The 20,772-nt window shown below is 41.7% G+C and overlaps 3 protein-coding genes across 5 annotated transcripts in view; 2 read left to right on the top strand and 1 right to left on the bottom strand.

The window, feature by feature from the left end:
* Positions 1 to 268: 268 nt before the first annotated feature.
* Positions 269 to 12,559, top strand: rnf11b (ring finger protein 11b). The gene is made up of 4 exons (XM_057037520.1): positions 269 to 370; positions 698 to 867; positions 10,750 to 10,919; positions 11,040 to 12,559. The coding sequence occupies exons 2-4, from the start codon at positions 745 to 747 to the stop codon at positions 11,209 to 11,211; spliced, it is 465 nt and encodes a 154-aa protein (XP_056893500.1). The 5' UTR covers positions 269 to 370; positions 698 to 744; the 3' UTR covers positions 11,212 to 12,559.
* A 466-nt stretch (positions 12,560 to 13,025) lies between these two features.
* Positions 13,026 to 17,559, bottom strand: cdkn2c (cyclin-dependent kinase inhibitor 2C (p18, inhibits CDK4)). Of its 3 annotated transcripts, none has more exons than XM_057037518.1 (4): positions 17,117 to 17,559; positions 16,102 to 16,232; positions 14,409 to 14,765; positions 13,026 to 13,133 (listed from the first exon to the last, which is right to left on the bottom strand). In XM_057037518.1, exons 2-3 carry the CDS (start codon positions 16,228 to 16,230, stop codon positions 14,415 to 14,417), a joined length of 480 nt encoding a protein of 159 aa, XP_056893498.1. In that variant the 5' UTR covers positions 16,231 to 16,232; positions 17,117 to 17,559; the 3' UTR covers positions 13,026 to 13,133; positions 14,409 to 14,414. The 3 variants fall into 3 exon arrangements, with proteins under 3 accessions (XP_056893498.1, XP_056893497.1, XP_056893499.1); XM_057037517.1 differs by having other exon boundaries at positions 16,102 to 16,283; positions 17,117 to 17,558; XM_057037519.1 differs by having other exon boundaries at positions 14,486 to 14,765; positions 16,102 to 17,555.
* A 1,015-nt stretch (positions 17,560 to 18,574) lies between these two features.
* Positions 18,575 to 20,772, top strand: part of faf1 (Fas (TNFRSF6) associated factor 1) — a 43,891-nt gene continuing 41,693 nt past the window's right edge. The window contains exons 1-2 of the mRNA XM_057037513.1: positions 18,575 to 18,869; positions 20,018 to 20,086. Of these exons, the coding sequence (XP_056893493.1) occupies positions 18,810 to 18,869; positions 20,018 to 20,086 (129 nt within the window). The 5' untranslated portion in view covers positions 18,575 to 18,809. The remainder of the gene's footprint in view (positions 18,870 to 20,017; positions 20,087 to 20,772) is intronic.

Here is a 20,772-nt window from a genome sequence, read left to right as displayed (position 1 = left end):
AAATAGGGAAACACAACATGGGTGGGTGTGACTACTGTGGTGAGGAAGAGCACGGAGCATGTCCGAGTACAATGTAGAAAATATGAATTACAAAGAGGGAAAATGATGAACACAGCTGGATGTGAGTGATATTCTGTGGAGAGTGAGAAAATATAGTTTGGCTTTTTCAAACCGGCATCTTGTTCAGAGCTCTATCTATCCTGGGTGGCAATCCTAACCAGTCGGTGGCGGTATTTCTCCCAAACGTTGCCAGTGGCCATTAAACAGGAAGTAGTAGAAGAAGAAGAAAGGGTGGGCGGTGCTTACGGAGTACGTCACCTCCGTTGGTCGTTAGTCGGCAGCTAGTAACAGGAAAGTCCCTGACAACCAGGTAAAATAAGGTTAGGTTTGTCCTATTGAATAAATGGAATAATCGTTTTGACAGCCTTGCAGTTGCATACTGTTAGAACATATTGACTGGTTGTTGGTGTTTACATTTAGACAGCCGAGTAGATGGTCTAATCCGAGTGGTATTTGCTGTTAGCAGGCTAGCTCTTTGTGTGGCTAACTGCTAAGTGAGGGATGTTTTGTTGTTGAATCGAGCAGCCCTTCCATAGTGAAGGAGAGGAAATCCTCTGTGGGTGGGAAAGTCTTCAGCGACGAGCCCCGTTACACTGACAGTATCTGCGAAAGTGGCCTGTGACATTTCTCTTGAAAGGTGATACCCAGACAGAGAGGAAGAAGTCTGACCCGAAGAGGAGTGAGATGGGAAACTGTCTGAAATCTCCGACTTCGGATGACATTTCTTTGCTACACGAATCTCAGTCAGATCGGGCCAGCTACGGAGACGGTACTGACCCGGACCAGGAGCCACCGCCCCCCTATGAGGTAACTTTCACCAAGTGCACCCGTTAAAATATGAACTGCCAGCCATTGCGTTATTATCAGATTTATAACAAAGTTACCTGAACTTGAGCTGGTCTTTCGTGATATTGTGCTTGTGTTAGAGAAGTAAATAATTAAGATTAAGATTAAGATGTACTTTATTCATTCCCGTGGGGAAATTGAATTATAGTAGCAACCTATGCAAAGTATAGAAACATAAATAAATAAATAAATACAGATAAGATTACTATACAGTCATGGCCAAAAGTTTTGAGAATTACATTTTCACAAAGTCTGTTCCTTCAGGGTTTTTAGGTGTTTGCCAGATGTTTCTATGGTATAATGACATACAATTAGAAGTATCAAAAGCTTTTATTGACCGTTTGAATTATCACCAAATTGCCCCTGGATGGTTGGGAGAAGTTGCTCTCGGAGGACGTTCTGGTACCATTCTTTGTTCATCGCTGTGTTTTTAGGCAAGATTGTGAGAGAGCCCACTCCCTTGACCGAAAAGCAACCCCACACATGAATGGTCTCAGGATGCTTCACTGTTGGCATGAGACAAGACCGATGGTAGCGCTCACCTCGTCTTCTCCGAACAAGCCTTCTTCCAGATGCCCCAAACAATCGGAAAGGAGATTCATCAGAGAAAATGACTTTACCCCAGTCCTCAGCAGTCCAGTCCTTGTAACTTCTGCTGAATATCAGTCTGTCCCTGATGTTTTTGCTGGAGAGAAGTGGCTTCTTTGCTGCCCTTCTTGACACCAGGCCTTCCTCCAAAAGTCTTCGCCTTACTGTGCGTGCAGATGCACTCACACCTGCCTGCTGCCATTTCTGAGCAAGCTCTGTACTGGTGGTGGCCCGATCCCGTAGCTGAAACAACTTCAGGAGACGGTCCTGCCGCTTGCTGGACTTTCTTGGGCGCCCTGGAGCCTGTTTGGCATCAATTGAACCTCTCTCCTTGAAGTTCTTGATAATCCTATAGACGGTTGACTGAGGTGCAATCTTACTCGCTGCAATAAACTTCCCCGTTAGGCCCTTTTTGTGCAATGCAGTGATGGCTGTACGTGTTTCCTTACTGGTAACCATGACTAACAGATGAGGAACAAGTGTCAAGTCACTCAATCCTGAGAGATTGAGCTCCAGCCTTGTCCTCATGAACACCCACACCTGTGTTAATGTGTGTGACATCTGTGTTTCATTGAAATTATGTTAGCTGGTCCTTTTGTGGCAGGGCTGAAATGCAGTGGAAATGTGGTTTTAGTGATAAAGTTCATTTTCAAGGCAAATAGGGACTATGCAAATAATTGCAGTTGAGTGGATCACTCCTCATAACATTCTGGAGTATATGCAAATTTGAGTCATTCTCAAAACTTTTGGCCATGACTGTAAGCATATATATACAGTGATCCCTCGTTTATCGCGGGAGTTGCGTTCCAAAAATAACACGCGAAAAGTGAAATCCGTGAAGTAGTCAGCTTCATTTTTTTTTATTATTTTACAATGCAATACTGAACTATAGAATGAAACCAAAAATCAAAACCTGTTTTAAAGCCCAAAATTTGTTTAAAACAATAATTTTAATATAGTAATACAAGGTTGGAAACATTGTCACTCGGGTATTTCCCAGTCCCAGCTGTGCCTCTTCGTCCTGACTCCGCTCCGCTGGAGCGTCTGTTTCTACTGAAGGCGCAGGAGTCTTTCTCCCAGAGAAGAACATTGTTTTGGGTAGTTGTTGGCGCTCTTTCTTTTTCTGAGCAAGAAGATTTTTATAAACGGATATGCCACCTTCGATTATATTTGAGAACTGCAATGAACGACTCACAAAAAAAATCCGTGAAGCAGCGAAGCCGTGAAAGATGAAACGCGATATAGCGAGGGATCACTGTATATACAGTGAGAGTAAAAAGTATTTGATCCCTTGCTGATTTTGTTGGTTTGTCCACTAATAAAGACATGATCATTCTATACTTTTAATGGTAGATGTATTCTAATATGGAGAGACAGAATATCAAAAAGAAAATCCAGAAAATAACTTTAAAGAATTTATTTTAATTTATTTGTTTTTCATTGAGGGTAATAAGTATTTGATCCCTCTATCCAAAATCACTTAATATTTGGTGGCAAAGCCATTGTTTGCAAGCACAGCGGTCAAACGTTTGTTGTAGTTAACCACAAGGTTAGCACACATATCAGGGGGAATTTTGGCCCACTCTTCTTTGCAGATCCTCTCTAAATCATTAAGGTTGGTGGGCTGTCGCTTGGCAACTCGGACCTTCAGCTCTCTCCATAGATTTTCAATTGGATTGAGGTCCGGAGACTGGCTGGGCCACTCCATGACCTTAATATGGTTCTTCTTGAGCCACTCCTTTGTTGCCTTTGCTGTATGCTTTGGGTCGTTGTCATGTTGGAAGACCCAGCCACGGCCCATTTTCAGCTTCCTAGCAGAGGGGAGGAGGTTGTCCCTCAGCACTGCACGGTACATGGCTCCGTGCATCTTCCCAGGGATGCGGTGAAGTAGCCCTGTGCCCTTGGCAGAGAAACACCCCCAAAACATAATGTTTCCACCTCCATGCTTGACGGTGGGCACAGTGTTCCTGGGATCATAGGCAGCATTTTTCTTCCTCCACACATGACGAGTAGAGTTTAGGCCAAATAGTTCAATTTTGGTCTCGTCTGACCACAGAACCTTCTCCCAATCACTTAGTGCATCTTTGAGGTGATCATTGGCATACTTTAGGCGAGCCTCCACATGTGCCTTCTTAAGCAGGGGTACCTTTCGGGCACTGCAGGATTTTAATCCATTGCGGCGCAAAGTGTTGCCAATTGTTTTCTTGGTGACTTTGGTCCCAGCTGCCTGGAGGTCATTCACTAACTCCTGCTGTGTGGTTGCAGGCCGATTTCTCACTGTTCTCATGATCATTGCCACCCCATGAGGTGAAATCTTCTGTGGAGCACCAGACCGAGGTCTATTGATGGTCATGTTATACTTCTTAAATTTTCTCACAATTGCACCAATAGTTGTTACTTTAATACCCAGCAATTTGCTAATGTTTTTGTAGCCCATTCCCGATTTATGCAGGTCAACAATCCTGTCTCTGAGGTCCTGAGAGAGTTCTTTGGTCTTACCCATGGTGGAGAGTTTGGAATCTGTCTGTCTGATTCTGTGAACAGTTGTCTTACATACAGGTGATTAGTTAGACCTGGTGTCTTCAATTCAGGTAACAAGTTGTTTGGGAGCGTCTAACTGGTCTGTGAAAGCCAGAACTCCTAATGCATACTAGGGGATCAAATACTTATTACCCTCAATGAAAAACAAATAAATTAAAATAAATTCTTTAAAGTTATTTTCTGGATTTTCTTTTTGATATTCTGTCTCTCCATGTTAGAATACATCTACCATTAAAAGTATAGAATGATCATGTCTTTATTAGTGGACAAACCAACAAAATCAGCAAGGGATCAAATACTTTTTACTCTCACTGTATATAATATACATATTATAAGCATTCTAAGCATATATACATGAACATTACACAGTTATTGTTATTGGCTGGGTTAGGATGAGCTATACAGTCTGATAGCAGACGGCAGGAATGACTTCCTGTACCGTTCCTTAGAGCAGCGAGGCTGCAGGAGTCTGCTGCTGAAGCTGCTTCTCAGTTTGTCCACTGTGTTATGGAGGGGGTGGGAGGGACTGTCCATGACTGTCCATAATCTACTACGGGATTAATAAAGTCATCTTAAATGGGGACTAATAAAACCAGAAACACCTTTCATCAGTCTTAATCCTCGTCCTTAATTATATCTGACAATCCTGTCTATCTGCCATGTATCTACCTTTGTGTACAACTGTATTACACTATATTCATGTAATGTGGAAATAACAGGAGTTTACAATCACACCTGCTCCACTTTAACTACAATTTAGCACAGCATACGCCACCTTTCACCTTTATGATGGCTGTCATGACACCGCGGGTGCTTAGGTCACACTTCCCCGGGACAAAAGTTCAGTTTAATGACATTTTTATTTCCTTAATTATCGATGATCCATGCTGTTAACGTCTTTGTGCTTTAAATGGTGACTGGTTGTGTTTACATAAGGCCTTGGCTCAGGGTTTGCATATCTAACACGGCCTTATCTGTAGACTTAATATATCTGTAAACATGCGCCTGAAGGTGCTCTCAGGTCAATGTATCATAAAAATCCTAGATAATGGTACAAAATTGAAATGAGAAGTAATATTTGTGTTATCAGCAACAGTGTAATGCTGTCAGAGTATCTAACAACAATAGATATTGCCACATTACAAGGCAAACACTAAATTGATGGGGGAATCTATTAGATCATGTATATATGTACAGTATTTCAAGCCAGATATACATCCAGTAATCTAGTATCCTGTAATTCTGCTCAGAATGTCACCATTAATCAATCAATCTTTATTTATATAGCGTCTGTTACAATCAAAATTGTTTCTAGGTGCTTTACAGAATCCCAGGGCCTGACCCCCAAACAAGCAACAGTGGCAAGGAAAAACTCCCCTTTAACAGGAAGAAACCTTGAGCAGGACCAGGCTCATGTAGGGGGACCCTCCTGCTGATGGAAGGCTGGGTAGAGAGAGAGGAGAGGGGGGAGGACAGGTAGAGGAGAGACTAGGTAGAACATAGAAATACATTGTATTAATTAAAATAAGCTGCCGGTAGAGTCGAGTTGAGTAGGTCAGCGGGGTCGGAGGTCAGTAGGTCAGCATGCAGCTCTGAAGGCGGCGATACCTGTAGAGGAATACAGAAGGGGGGGGGGGGCAGAAAAACTACACAGGAAATAACAACGCTGGTCTACTTGGTGGCGAGGAGAGGAAACCATGACCTAGTGGGGGGTGACAGAGGCCTGTCAAGTGATCATGTTTCCGGACCCCGGCAGCCTTGGCCTATAGCAGCATAGCTAAGATGTGACCTAACGATTAGACGACCCCCTAAGTATGATAATTTGTTTATCTATGATAGTAACTGGAACTACAGAATTAGTGACAATAAGCTTTTTCAAAGAGGTAGGTTTTGAGTCTGATCTTAAAAGTAGCGATGGAGTCAGCCTCCCGTACCTGGACAGGGAGCTGGTTCCATAGCAGGGGGGCCTGGTAGCTAAATGCTCGGCCCCCCATTCTACTCCTAGGAACTCTGGGAACCACAAGTAGACCAGCATTCTGAGAGCGGAGCGGTCTATTGGGCTGATAAGGTGTCACTAGCTCCTCCAGGTAGGATGGAGCTAGGCCTCTGAGGACCTCGTAGGTCAAAAGAAGGGTTTTAAAAATCATTCTAAATTTAACGGGCAGCCAATGAAGAGACGCCAGTACAGGAGTAATGTGATCTCTTTTGTCAATACCTGTCAGAACTCTGGCTGCAGCATTTTGGATCAGCTGGAGGCTTCTTAAAGAGATGTTTGGACACCCTGATAATAAAGAATTACAGTAGTCCAGCCTGGAAGTAACACAAGCATGAATTAACCTTTCAGCATCATGCCGCGTCAGTAGTTTCCAGATCTTTGTGATGTTCCTCAGGTGAAAATAGACACTTCTAGAGACTAATTTAATGTGTGAGTTGAAGCAGAGATTTTGATCAAAAGTTACTCAGAGATTCCTCACAGAGAGACTAGATGCTAATGAGATACCATCTAGAGTGATCATGTGATCTAATCTATCCCTGAGAGGTTCAGGACCAAACACCATGACCTCAGTTTTTCCTGACACGAGGAACATGATAATTAAGATGGGTAGGAGGAGTAGATTCATTTAAGCTAACATACTCCTCCTCCTGAAGCCAGGTCTCAGTAAGACAAAATAAATCAATGTGATGATCCGCTATCAGGTCGTGCACTAACAGGGATTTACACAAAAGAGATCTAATATTTAACAGTCCACACTTAATTGTGATGTTAGGTTCTCCAATTTGTGCTTTGGTATTAATTTTAATAAGATTTTGGTGATTGACCGCTCCCCTGCTCTGTGCTTGGTGAACTTTTAACCGTGGAACAGAGACTACCTCTATAGTGTTAAATATGTTATTGTTGGTGGATGAGGGTTCTATGGAAGCAGCAGAGAGGTGTGTAAGACTACAACTCTGCATCCTGGTCTGGACTGTAAAAGATGTAATGCTGGTAAAGCTGGTGTTTTGTGTCTGAAATGTAGAATTATCACACCGGTGCCACACAGAGTTGAGAATAAGTTGTCGGGTCATCAGACAGTCCTGAGAACTCTTTTGGCTTCAGTAAGCTTCATTGATATGAAGTCATGGGAGTCTCTTGGGACTCTTTGTTCTATCTGTTTGTATTACATTTCGAGGTATTTGTGCAAGTGAGGTAATAAGTTAACCAGGATATTAGTCATCGTTATGTATCGAGACCAGATTTTTCATATCTGGCACACAGTGCACTTTTTCTGTTCTGATTGATATTAGTGTTAATTTTAGAACAGCAACACTGGAAGGGTCTGGGCTGGCAAATAGAGGGTTGGAAAGTACAAGGGGAGGTGCCGGGACATTTCTTTGCCCTTCAGGTGTCCTTGAGCAATGTGCCATACCCCTCATGATCAGAGTGCCTGTCCAGGGAATCTTACATTTCACTGGTTATTGTGCTGTTTATGACTGTGCATGTGGCCAATAAAAGTGATCCTAGTTGATCTGATTTTAATACATTTTCAGGTGAGGTGGGCGTAGAACCTTGAGACACACACATTACAATATTATTATTTTTTACCAAGCTAAAAATTTCCTGGCTATAAAAGTTGCTGGAAATGTTGGATTCCTCCCATGGTCCAAACACATTCTTGGGGTGATTTGTGGGTTTTTCATTCTTTCTTTTAGGGTATAATTACCCTGCGATGGTCCGGCAACCTCGGGGTGTATCTTGCCTTTTGCTCAAATGTTCAAATTAAAAGTCCAAACCTCACTAATGAACAATTTTACCCATTTTAACCTTGTAGTCATTTATTTATTCCCATTAATTTGACTCTAAAGCACACTTAACATAAATGTGCATGTATGACACAAAAGAAAAAGTATCCCCCATACAACCTCAGTCATCTTGTTACCCTGTGCCTTCTGAAGATGGCTGTCAGCAGATTACTCCCCATCTTTCTTGTTCAGTGTGCAGCTAGATTATACGGCAATGTCTGCATATATAATATTAGCTTACATCCTGTCACGCCAACATCAAACAGCAAGAGGCAATTGATTTCCTCTTTGTTACCAGGTACTGTTTATCTCACTCACAATTTTTAACGGGTCTGTTGTCAGTTTCAGTATGTGGACGTGAGTCATTTATAATCACTGCTGAGCACAAACACACACGCGCATTTGCACTTTTACCTTTGTTAGGAGATATTATACATTCCCCAGCCCCTTACCCTAACCATCCCGACTAATCCCCGAACTTTAATCCTGACGTAACCTTCATCTAAACCCAGGTCCAACCTTAAAACCACATCATAACCACGGAGTTGACATAAAAATGTCCTCTCTTCCCTCAAAAAGTCCTCACTTTGTTTGTAGAATGTGTATTTCAATACTCAATATGTAGCAAGTTACAAAAATACATATACACACTCACACCCGTTACAGAGCAGGCTGGACATATTCACAATATGTCATCTATCAGAAACTGCACATTTGAATGTTTTGGAACTGCATTTCAGGAAGTGCAGTTGGGGGTGGGGAAAATTCTTAGTCATATAGCCTGTGAACCAAAATCAGTGCGTAGTAAACCAAACAATAGTATAGAAACCTTAATTCCTGCTTCAGATATGCATTGACAATAAGAGAAAAGAATGAAGCTAAACAGATTTGTGAAAAAAAAGATGCTGGCTATGTAAAAAAAAAACATGACACTTAAGTGTCTGGGGAATGTATTATATCTGTCCTCACAAAGATAGAAGTACAAGGATATGTTTGTGTCTTTTGATAAGAGGTTACCCATTTGTTGCCTGTGTAGCACATAGGAAGTGGCTAGGGTGGTGTCTGATGTTTGAGAAGGGTGACCTGACACAGAACCATCTACCCACCAGAACTGGTAGCTGCTGTTAGTGCTCAGTTGCAGATACTCAGGAATGATCTTCTTTACTCCTCACATACTTATAAAATTGAATTATTTTCCTCAAATAATTTTGCCAGTTTCATATTTGTTTAATTGCCATTTAAATTATTTTCGGCGCTCCTGCAACATCTGTAGAATTGTGAACAAGGGGCCAATTTAATGTCATCACAATGAATTTAGTTTAATCCTTGACCTGCCTGTTGGTTATGTTTAGCATTCACCCTTCAAGGATTAGTAATCTGGGAGAAAAAGTTAAATTCATGCCAAAACAATGCAAATAAACTGAATGGGTTCTGCAAATATGTAACGTGTTTTGCAAATACAAAACACCACTCGCCACATAATAAATTAAGAAATAAAAATAAATGCGCAACAAAAATCATGAAGCCAAAATAAAAATCTACAAGTACGAAACGAACGGCGTTGGTGGGGCAGAATGAGCTTTTCCCGCAGTTGTCTTGTAGTTTAGCCACCACAAAAGCAGGAACAGGAGCAAACGCTGCAGAAACAAACCAAGAACCCGTGGACGTGTGAACCCAAATGAGCGGGTGAGTGGTTTTGTTACATCCTGCAAATGTATTGAGTTGGCTTCACGGTGCATCCTTCACCACTAACAACCACGCAGGAATATTGGTGCCAAAGTCGTTATTTTCGGACCTGTAAATGTTTGTTTCACGTTTATTTTTAAAAAAAACCCAAAACACTCACTTGTTCCGGGGTACTTACAGTATGTGTGAAGCACAAGAGGTTTCGTTGATACTGCACCCACAGAAAACTGACTAATGGCACTCACAACAACCATTTGGAGGTTGGATGAGCAAGAAAAAGAAAGTCACCCGAAACCACACGTCGTTTGGAGGTTCATCCCCTGGTGCTCTGGCTGTTACGAGTGTCTTTATTGCCTTTGTGTGTTTTGTATTTGCGAAACACTCTCCGTTTCTGGGGCGGTGGTAGCCGAGTCTGTTGGGGACTTGTTAGATCCATTATATTAAAGTTGTCTCTTATTTGCTTTCACCTTGTTATATTCCTTATTCTTGTTATATTGTCTCTCATTACTTAATGTTACTTAATGTACCTAATGCTTAATGTTCATGATGCTTGGTATGTCACCTCGAACTTCTCTGGTCAAGGGCGACAGAAATGCGGCGGCTGAACCTAACAGGACTAGGCTGGGAAGCGGAGGGGCCTCGGTCCGAGCCCCAGTGCCCCAAAACATGCAAGGTGATCTGGTAGTAGGGGAAGGTGCCAGAGCACTGCCGCGTAACCCTTGAGCAAGGTACCAAACTCACAAACGCTCACATAGGGCCCTGCGATGAACTGGCAACCCATCCAGGGGTGGACCTGCCTTCGCCTACATGTGCACAATCTCCGTGACCACAAACGGCCGAGGGTCCAGCAGGACATGGTGCACGGCACAGTGGTCAGTGTCTTGAAGCGAGTAGGAAGAAATAAGCTTCACACAGACCAATCCATGTGTCTCCGAGTCAATATACTCGCTGGCGCCTGCACACAAAAATAAAGATTAGATAAACATTTAAAAGTTTTCAGCATTTCAGCTCGATATCTACAGATTACAACTACACAATACACTAGAGGGAGTAGACAACAGCTGAGGAGCAGATCATTGTCGACTGGCGCAGAGGAACGCACGTCTGGGCTGAACCGGAGGGCCGCGGATCGAGCGCGACTTCCGTTGCACGGCGCTTCCGCGTCCAGCGCGAGCCCGGCGTAATTCCGGAGCAGTTGGGTGTCTCTGGTCTGTTTTTAAAACTCCGCCTGCCTTTCTGTTGCGGCAGGAGCAGATTCACATGCCCGTCTATCACCCAACGCCCAGTCAAGCGCGATTGGCCACCCAGCTCACAGAGGAGGAGCAGGTCCGCATTGCCCAGCGAATCGGACTGATCCAGCACCTCCCCAAAGGCGTGTATGATCCGGGAAGAGATGGCTCAGAAAAGAAAATAAGAGAGTGAGTAGAAAAGTAATGTGCTTCCTCCTCTGGAAGCACATAAACAAAGTGTCTTGCTGCATCCATATTTCAAAGTGTCTAACTGGAATTGAGGTGAGCTGTGTGTGTTTCCCTGCACAGATGTGTTATTTGTATGATGGACTTTGTTTACGGAGACCCCATCCGGTTCCTGCCCTGCATGCACATCTACCACATGGACTGTATAGACGACTGGCTGATGAGATCCTTTACCTGCCCCTCCTGCATGGAGCCCGTGGACGCTGCGCTGCTCTCCTCCTACGAGACCAACTGACACCCACAGACACAATCATGTGCCCAGTCTGCCCACGCACAAGGGGTTCACCGGGTTCACCTGTATCCTTGATTAGTAATGTGTTGATATAACCCAGTGGAGATAAACATGGAAGTGAGGGTGTACATGTGTGCTCCTCAGTCAGCCTGCTGGACAGGATTGGAGGAATGAAAGGGGAGGGAGGATACACATTCAAGGACCGGTTTGATAGTTGGATATTTGTTCTGCTTTTTTGTACATCCTCCTGAGGTGTCATATGACAGGGCTCCCACACACCCTCATGCTATCTGCTGTCCTGTCCTGTCTCACACCGGCACCCATTGTAAGACTGTCACAGACATTTGACTAAAACTGTAAACATCACTTGTATTTATTCTTCTGTGCTGATTGTGACTGGGGGAAACACATCTGGTGAATGGACAGATGTAGCTGTTTGACAGGACTTGCTTGAGAAGGGCTCTGCTGACCCCAGCGTTTATCGATGCACACTTGGCAGATTACGCCACCGGTGTGCGGTGGTACCCTGTTTAATGAGGACTGGCTTAAAGCACACCAGATAATCTTAATCAAAGGATTTTGGACTTTGTAACATCTGACTGTCAGTAAATCATTTGTGAGGGTGACCACTCCATCACCCCCCCCCCAATCATTTAAAACCAGGGCCATTAACCACACTACAGCCAAACTACTGAATTAATCTCAAGTTTGGTGTGGGGATGCTATAATTATAAACTTTAGTCCAGGAGAGTAATAAAATATTGCACAAACTTGGCTTATTTAACTGTGTTGCCATATGTAAAGTATGTTTTATGGCAGAACAGTCCTGGAGAAACTGTTACAGGGCAACTGTATCTGTTGAATATGATTATGTATTTATTAGTTTGAAAGTTTTAACATTATCGCTTTCAGTTTTATTAATGTCTTGTTTACTGTCAGATGTTACTGTTGCTATGACAACCCAGTTCTGTGACGCTCCCCACATGTGTGACCCCACTGCACCTGTCGCTGTGTGAAATCAGAGAGGGAATTGGGAAATTGTCCAGTTTAGGAAAGATGCCTTCTGTATTCTGTGTATGCGTTTGCACACGTGCTGTGTTTGATGTAGCCCTAATTGCCTCCAGGTGTGTGCAAGGGCGGCCGAGTGGGTGCGGAGGGTTCCGTCTCCTTAGTTGTTACACAGGGCGTTATTCTTTGTAAGTCTTTAGTTTTTCCATCATGGAGAAGATCCCCAGGTAATAAGAGTGGGCACACTGTTTGGGAATCTTGTCAAATCATTAAAGAAAATACAACAATGTGTCACGAATGTCTGAGTCACAAAACTAATAAATAAATGGCCTGTGCTGCTGTAGTTTGGTCTGACTGTATTCCCCTGGCAGTGTTCATTCCTTGGACCTGACGAGGTTTTAAGAGTTTTTAAGCTTTTCAATTCCTTCAAAGTGAAGCCACAGCGCAGGAAGCATGAGTAACATTCTTCTGCTGAAGGATCGCCATCGCCCAAAACAAACAGCTGCTCTTTACCTAACTGGCAACAGTCATAACACAAGATCAGAATGAAGGTGAATTACAATAAGTGCATGAGGCTTTCAAACAGCCGAATGGGCATTTCTTTCCACAACTGTACCACACAGCAGCTACTGTTTTATAAAAATGAGAGCAGTTAATAAATGGGTTTATGCACGGTTAAATATGGATGGGATGTTGACACTTTATGAAAACAGAAGGAAGGGGAATAATGTCCAATAGTGTCAGTTTACTTAAAGCATGTTAGCAGTGCCCTTTTCATAGTGACATGCATGAAGACAGGAAAATGGATCTTGTGGATTATTCTGACAGTTTATTTAATGAGCTATATGAATTGGTAAAATGTTAGAATCAGTAAAAAGTCGAAGATTTCATCTTCATCCTGTTCTCCCTTCACATCACTGTGGAAACAAGCAAAATAATTGGGTTATAAAGCTTTTTCCAACATCAGTGCTAACAACAGTTATACAGGGATGTGTTTTGTAAGTACAAGCAGATTCATCTCATCATTCTTCACAAGACAAACATAACATGCCTACTGAAGATTTAGTGTAGGTGTATTTACAGTTTCCTTTGACCATTTATTTGTGCTTTAGAGTAATCAATATATTTTAACAGCACATACATTTGGTAAATCCCTACATCCTCTATTGTTCACTGGTTTTACCATATTAAATTACTGTGCTGAAGCCTGGGACAATACATAAATCTGCATACTGCAACCATTAACAATTCTGCAAAAAAGAGCAATTAAGTTATTTCGTCATTGGTAAATGGTTACGAAGACCATACAACTTTCTAAACTCTATTCAATCTTAAATGAGGTGGTTCATCACGTCTAAAACATTACATTACAGGAAGTCTGATGAAGTGTTAGGAAGGGGTCGGTTTCAGTGCCTGTGCTTCTCCCTTCTGCTTTTGGGCGTGTTGTTATCATTTTGTTTCACTTATTTTAACCTTTTTTGTTTCGTTTTTTTTAATTTATTCTATCTACAGAGTAAAATTAAACGCTTTCCGTATCAAACCTTCGTATATTTGAATATGCTTTTCTGAGGGAGTCGTTTTCACGACATTCAGAAGCCCCCGAAAAAAGACAAATTCCTGCACTTAAAATAAAGAAATGGAGACCAACATTATACATATAAATCTGGCTCTTATATCTGTAATAAAGTATCTATCTAGCTATCTATCATTTGTTAATAAGATAATGAAACGAAAGCACGACCACAATCACCGTATCATTCTCTGTGGAAGAGAAATTGACAGTGCGAGTCAGAAAAGGTCTCCTCCGGTCTGGGACCGAGTCATTTCGTCTAGATTTTACAAGTTGTTTTGTTTTTTTTGTTTTTTTTAATCTAAAATATATTTGCATAATTTTAATGGAACTGTTCAATGAGGGCCCGTCTTCAGCCCCCACCTCCAGGTGGCGCTCCTCGGTCAGCTTGCGTTTATTTGAAAATAAAACATAATTGGATGAACCTCGCGGGTTTGACGCCGATGGCTTTTATCCTTCGACGCCTTGATTAAAACCAAATTATATTAAACTCCTGGCAGCTTTGTGGGGGGTTCTTTAATGGTTTCGTCATCGCTGGGCTAAATTTTAGGCCAAAACTTGAAAAAAAAACAAAACCAAAAAACCAAAGCTATAGCTCGCGCGCAGAAAGCAGATCACTCACGCGCTTTCAAATACTCTGCAGGTATTGGGCCGTGTCCGTCTTCCCCTGCTGCAACGCGACCCAGAGGGCGGTGAAACCCTCGTTGTTGTATTGGTGGGGGTTCGCGGTTTTCCCGATTAGCAGCTGCACCACCTTCAGGTGACCCTCCCGGGCGGCCACGTGCAGGGGCAGGTTCCCTTCGACGTCGACCCTATTCGCGTCCGCCCCGTGCTCCAGCAACACCTGCACGGAATCGTCGAATCCCTCTCGCGAGGTGTCGTGCAGCAGGGTGAGTCCGCAGGCCGGGTCAGCGACGTCGGGGTTCGCTCCAGCCTGGAGGAGCTGCAGGATCAGGGCGGCGTCGCTCGTCTTTGCAACCTGGACCCAGACATGGACACGAACAGGACAAGTGCGCCCGAGACCGGAAGACAGGAAGGATTCACAGGTTGACCCAAGGTCAATTCATAGATACCTTATCACTGCCGATAAAGGAAAGGTGCCGTAAATGTTAGAATTGGCATACGGGCCAAAAAAAGACTCAAGTCGCGGTGAAAATATTAATGAGTAAATAAATAATACACTATTTTCTCGGGGGTGAAACGGGGACCTTTAAAATCGCTTGTATATAGCCTGTAAGCGAGAAAAGGCCCTATACCGGGATTTAGCAACCCTCTTCGTTACGATACCTTTAAATCGTTCCCAAATGAATTCCCAAACGTAGGTCGGGCATCCAAATATTTTAGAAATGTTTTATTTTATTTAGATATTACGTTTTGCAAGACCAGAGTTCAAGGGTTGGATTCGTTTATGATCTATGTGAGTAATTTACAGCGATGCGGAATTATGCGTGGGTTCAGTCACGGCGTGTTTGAGCGACTGCGAAAAGTGCGTGACTATGTCTAGAAACCTAAACATCTGTCACAACAGCTTACCATGGCGTGCATTTTATAGGAATGATTTTATAATTCATTGTTGTTCATTTTAATGTATTCGTTTTATTGTAGACAGCATTTAGTTTAAAATGATTGAAAATTATTAATCAGTGGTAAATGGAAAAATTCATACGGATCTAAATTAATTCATATATATATATATATTCATATATCTATTTCATACATCTATATCTCTTTCCTTGTTTTCAGGCCTCCTGCCATCATTTGGTTTATAACAGCCATTTTGTAATTCAGCTGCAATGATTCTGACCTTTTGCTAGTTGCTATTGTCCCCTTTAACCTCTTATTTAAGCATCTTTCACTTTTTGCTTTTATTTGTTACTAAACAGAGTAAATTGCTTGAAATCATAACATATTTTTATTGCAAGATGTGATATAGTAGATGCTGCATTCAATTCTTAAACATTTAGCCATGAAAATGCAGCATATGGCCTAATAAACATTTGGTAATGTGACATGGGTGAATCAGCTAAAATCAAAACTGGATTTGTTTTCGGTTTTATGGTGTTCATTTTATAAAGATTTAGCATATTCTAGCTCTTCTGCACACATTCACACACATTCGGAAGGTTCACTTGAAATCTGTAACATTTTAGATTATTATTTTGTATGTATTATGACTCCAAAGCTTTCCTCAAAGACAAAAGATGAGGAAGTGAACAGCATGTGGCTAACAGCATTCTGACACACACACACACACACACACACACACACACACACACACACAAATACATATCCACGTTTTCAAATATGTCACTTACCTGCAGTGCTGTTCTGTTAAACTGGTTAAATCCATTAACATCAGCTCCATTTTGCAACAACCTTGTCACCTCGTTTCGATTTCCACTGGCAGAGGCATTACAGAGCAGATCTTCTAAGCTAGCACTCATGGCTGCACAATGTACAGTGAGAGAACGAGGCCGAGAGGGGAAGGCTCTAACTACTAGAATGGGGGGAGAAACAGAATTTTTATCCTCTTTCTGCCCATCCCATTGACAGCGGAACCACTGAATTAAGGGGCGTCTTAAAATAAAAAAAAGGTTTTGTATGTGGACATCTGCTGTGACATCAGTTCAAATAAAAACAAACGTAGTGAAAGTGAAGTGAAAGATGAATGTTGTTAAATTATTTACATCAAATCTTCATCTCGCCTGAAGGCAACTACACTCCAGAGCCACTGTAACCCTACAAGGACAAGTGACTAAAAAGACGAATGTAGATCAGACCAAATACTTTGTATATTTGTGAGATGCTAAACACCTTTTCAAAACACTGACAACCTAATGAAATTGAATCGTGTTTACCCTAAAAGGATCAGTCCCAGATAATACACATAACAGATTTACAAGGTTATGAAGCAAATTTTCAAGAGCAGCTGTGCACAGCCATCCTGATTGAGTACAAAATCCACCCTAAAACCCCTTCACCTGTAGCTTCTGAGCAAATTCATAAAAATCTGCTTTTAAAAAATGAGTAACAAAAAGTAACATGCTTGTGGCATCAGGAGATAATTATAAATGGATGGACTAGATTCTAGAGATCAGGCGTTTGTTTGGTTTTTTTCTTTTAACTAAAAGACCATTTTAGGCAAAGCCTGAATTTAGCAAAGTGCGCCATCAACAGAGCGGCCTGTCACCTAAAAAGGGGGGATGACTTGACAGGTTTTTGTCATCCAGTGTCCGCTAGGTGAGCTATGCGCTGCCTTGAACCTATGTTCTAATAATAATAATAATAATAATAGCCTACTGCTTCTAATAAAGCAATAACAAAACTTACTTTGCTCCTGAACTGTTCCCCATTTCTTGATAGATCTTACCGGGAAGTGAGGTTAGAAAAGGCGACAAATAGCACTAAATAAATAAAAATAAAACAGACGCGTCTAGAGACACGCGTCTTAGTCTCTTCCGTCCCGAAGAAAAACGGGACCAAAACGAAAAAGAAAGGCTGGACGTGCATTTAGTTACGGAGAAGCGATCGTCGTGGAGCCTATTTGAGTCAAAAGTAAACCTGTCACCGCATGAAAGGCCTTTGTGACGAATTCTAAGTGCTTTCAATATCTCATATAGAAATGAACGAAATATGACTCGAGAGCGGAACAGCCGTCGCCACGCAGCACCCAGGCCGCGAACAATAACAGGACTCGCCGTTATTCGTTTAGGAAAAACATTTTGAAATTGTTGCCAAAATGAGCTGATTGGACGCAGCCCGCCTGGATTCGGCGTCACTGCCGTTTTGCACAAGGGAATATATTATTTAAAAATAAAAATAAATACAAAAGTATGCCGGAGAATAAACCCAAACCCGAACGTCATTGAAAGTAAAACATATATATTTTATTTTATTCGTCGAAAAGCGTTTTTATCGGCTGATGTCATAATGAAAATGACGCGTCACCTTTCTATTTCTGTACCCAGGGCGCCCCCTAGTGTCAGCAATAGTCCCAGGTTATCCTGCTAAACTGAAGGACAAAAGAGATGGTCAAATGGGTGGCCGAATATTATCTATGGCATTAAACTGCTTACAGTGTACGCTGTGAAAGCCTCTACTGTAGATAATAAAACAAAATTTGCACTTTGGCTTTCATGTTACACATTTTCTCTGACCAGAAACTCGCATTAAAATCTTATATATGACATTACACATGTGTTCTGTACTGTTCAATAAAATAGAGAAAACATACTGTATTTTCCAACAAACATGGGAACCTCATAGTGGATTATTTTGTCCTCACCTGATAGATTGAGATTTTGCCTGAGTTTATTTTCAGGAGGATAAGTAATGAAATGAGGCAGCAGACAAGAACATTTTGTCTGTTGGTGACTTCTACTCTCAGACCAAACTTGTTTGGCCTCAAATTACCAGTAACACGTACAAGATTATTTAAACGATAAAATCTACACTAAAACATCTACAGAATAATATACATAGTGTCCAAAATACTATAAATAGTATTCATATTCTTTTACTAGAACCTATTAAGGTACTTTCCATATTTCTACCAGTGCATTCAATGTGCTATAAATAATGAGTGAAGGCCTCATAGACTTTTGGACAGAAAAGCAACGAATGAAGGTAAGGTTTGTTAGCAACAGATCAATTCTCTTTTGTTAAGGATGCCACAGCGGCCACACTGCGAAGTGTGTTTAAAAGAAACACCTCATGTTTACGCACAGACTGGCGACATCTCGCGTTGAATTTTTACGACATCGGAGCCGCTTTACGGTAAAACGCTTTACAGCCCTAAAAGCAATGGGTGAGGATAACGATATGAGATAGTAAAAGACTGCAACAGTTTTTGACATCATTTCTGTATATTTACATTCGTACAAAGTTTTCTTATCTTGAAGTTTCCCACTTTTAGATTGTTGGCCCCCCCGACTAGTTAAATTATAAATAATTTGTGTCGCTCTTTGAGGCGAGAAGCGGCAAGAACCAGAGGAAGAGGAATTGCTTTTCGCCAGTCATCGCCATGGCCTCCGAAAGCGGCGATAACAACATGGATAGAGAAATGATTCTGGCCGACTTTCAGGTGTGTCTCAAATGTACCAAGCACATGTATGAAGAAGCATTTTGTTATTTCTCTGTGGAGCATCTTCTGACTACTGTCAGCAACGTAATACACTGACTGACTGGCAGTTAAGCTAAGCTAAGCTCTTGTTTCTTGTTGCTAACAACGTAAGCTAACACACCGAAAGCTCTCTGACTCTTAAAAACAAGACATTGTTCTGATGGCATTAAACAACAAACTAATAGCTAACAGTCTAAACACCGGGACAATCCATGGTGTGTACTAGTTTTGAGTTTGCGTTCTTGAAAAATGATGCTTTAGATCGCGAAAGGGCTCCTCAAAGCTGTCAGCGTCTCTAGCTTTAATTGTTGTCCTCAGCTCTTTTATGTCTTCTATTCCGCTGAGACATGAAACATGAGGACTGATTTGCCGGTAGCAGAGTATGTTTTCCATATGCTTTTGTTATAAAAGCACGTTTGATTCTCGTACAAACAGCACATATATAACAGTAATGTAGTTCACCCTCTCAATAAGGTCTACCCTTTGGCGTTCTTCCAAGTATTCAGTAATCCAAAATGTATTCAATAATCTCACAATGATACCAATGTAATTTTCCCTCTCCATTCTTGGATTTTCAGACTTTTCTTTACTGTTAATAAGTCTCATGCAGTTGAGGCAATCACAAAGTCAAATAATATGTTTTGTGATTATTGGGGCTTTTTTTTGCTAGTTTTAAATTATTCTGAAGGGATATTGTCCGTAGAATAAGAATTATTGAAAAGATAATGGTTATTGTAAAATTATTTTGTCTATCCTGATCTGTTTCTGGTCTGATGTCATGAGTTAACAGTACTCTCACCTTTACATTGCTGCTGTTTTCCTTCCCTTTAATATTATTAAATATCTTGGCCAACTACCTGTCAACCTTCTGCAAAGGTGTCACTGCATCCTGATCTTTTGTGGTGTTGAAGTCCATTTATGCTATAACTTGTTTGGGTTGGCTCGGTTTAGCTACTGCCATCATGAGTCGTTATAAGTCAGCTTTATTTCCCTATTAGAGCTCTATTTTTGCTCTGACGTTTTGTGCAGTTCATAATGAGAACTCAGAAGGACCTGCAGGATTATGTATTACAAATCTGTTCTCTAATCTGTGTTTTTCCCTCTCGTAGGCTTGCACTGGAATTGACAACATCGCAGAGGCAATCACTCTCTTAGAGCTTAACAACTGGGATTTAGTGGTAAGTTCGTTATCTGTGGGCTGTGCTCTTTGACAGGCAGGTTCTCGTCACCCTGAGTACAAGTTCAGGAGGTCAGGAGTTCATGTGCCATCCAATAAGACACATTGTGGAGAAAGTAATCTCTCCCTTTTTACTAGAATGTTTCTTTGGGATCAGGGCATTCACAATCATTCAGGTGACTGTGAGAACTGTGCAGAGTTTAGAGTCCCAAACAATTCTTAACTCATGATGAGCCATCACAGCAAGAAGAGAGGCTCTTTTCCTCGCACCATAGCATAATGGTGGGCGTGAGCGTGTGTTTAGACAGATGCTGGCATGTGTTCAGCACAGGCAGAGACAATGGAGCTGGTACTCGCTGCACCTGGAAATCTGATGACTTGCAGAAGCTGGTGGGTTTTTGGAAACACTCACAACAGAACATTCGTTTACAGGCATGTTTGTTGTGATGGAGTGAGGAATGAAAGGGTTAAAAAGATTTGGAATAATGAAACAGGTCTTCTGTGATAATAATATATAATAATAATAATAGTAATATATTATCTCTTATAGGTGAAATTGACAGGTTTAATGGAAAAGGTCCCACATTAAGTCAGGAATGTTCACATCACAGGGTGATAAAGGGATTCCTGTGATCGTAACCAACATGTGGCTTTATACTGAAATAGTGGCATCACATTGACCTTTAA

Source organism: Takifugu flavidus, chromosome 7 (genome assembly GCF_003711565.1).
Source record: "Takifugu flavidus isolate HTHZ2018 chromosome 7, ASM371156v2, whole genome shotgun sequence".
In the NCBI taxonomy this organism is placed as follows: domain Eukaryota; kingdom Metazoa; phylum Chordata; class Actinopteri; order Tetraodontiformes; family Tetraodontidae; genus Takifugu; species Takifugu flavidus.
Note: the sequence above shows the minus strand (reverse complement) of the source record. Positions and strands in the feature narration are given on the sequence as shown.

Excerpts from the sequence above, each read along its gene's own strand:
- rnf11b (XM_057037520.1), top strand. The coding sequence starts at position 745 with ATGGGAAACTGTCTGAAATCTCCGACTTCGGATGACATTTCTTTGCTA. Across the intron at positions 868-10,749 it reads AGCCACCGCCCCCCTATGAG|GAGCAGATTCACATGCCCGT; the intron begins GTAACTTTCACC and ends CTGTTGCGGCAG. Across the intron at positions 10,920-11,039 it reads TCAGAAAAGAAAATAAGAGA|ATGTGTTATTTGTATGATGG; the intron begins GTGAGTAGAAAA and ends TTCCCTGCACAG.
- cdkn2c (XM_057037518.1), bottom strand. The coding sequence starts at position 16,230 with ATGAGTGCTAGCTTAGAAGATCTGCTCTGTAATGCCTCTGCCAGTGGA. Across the intron at positions 14,766-16,101 it reads TTAACAGAACAGCACTGCAG|GTTGCAAAGACGAGCGACGC; the intron begins GTAAGTGACATA and ends GTCTGGGTCCAG.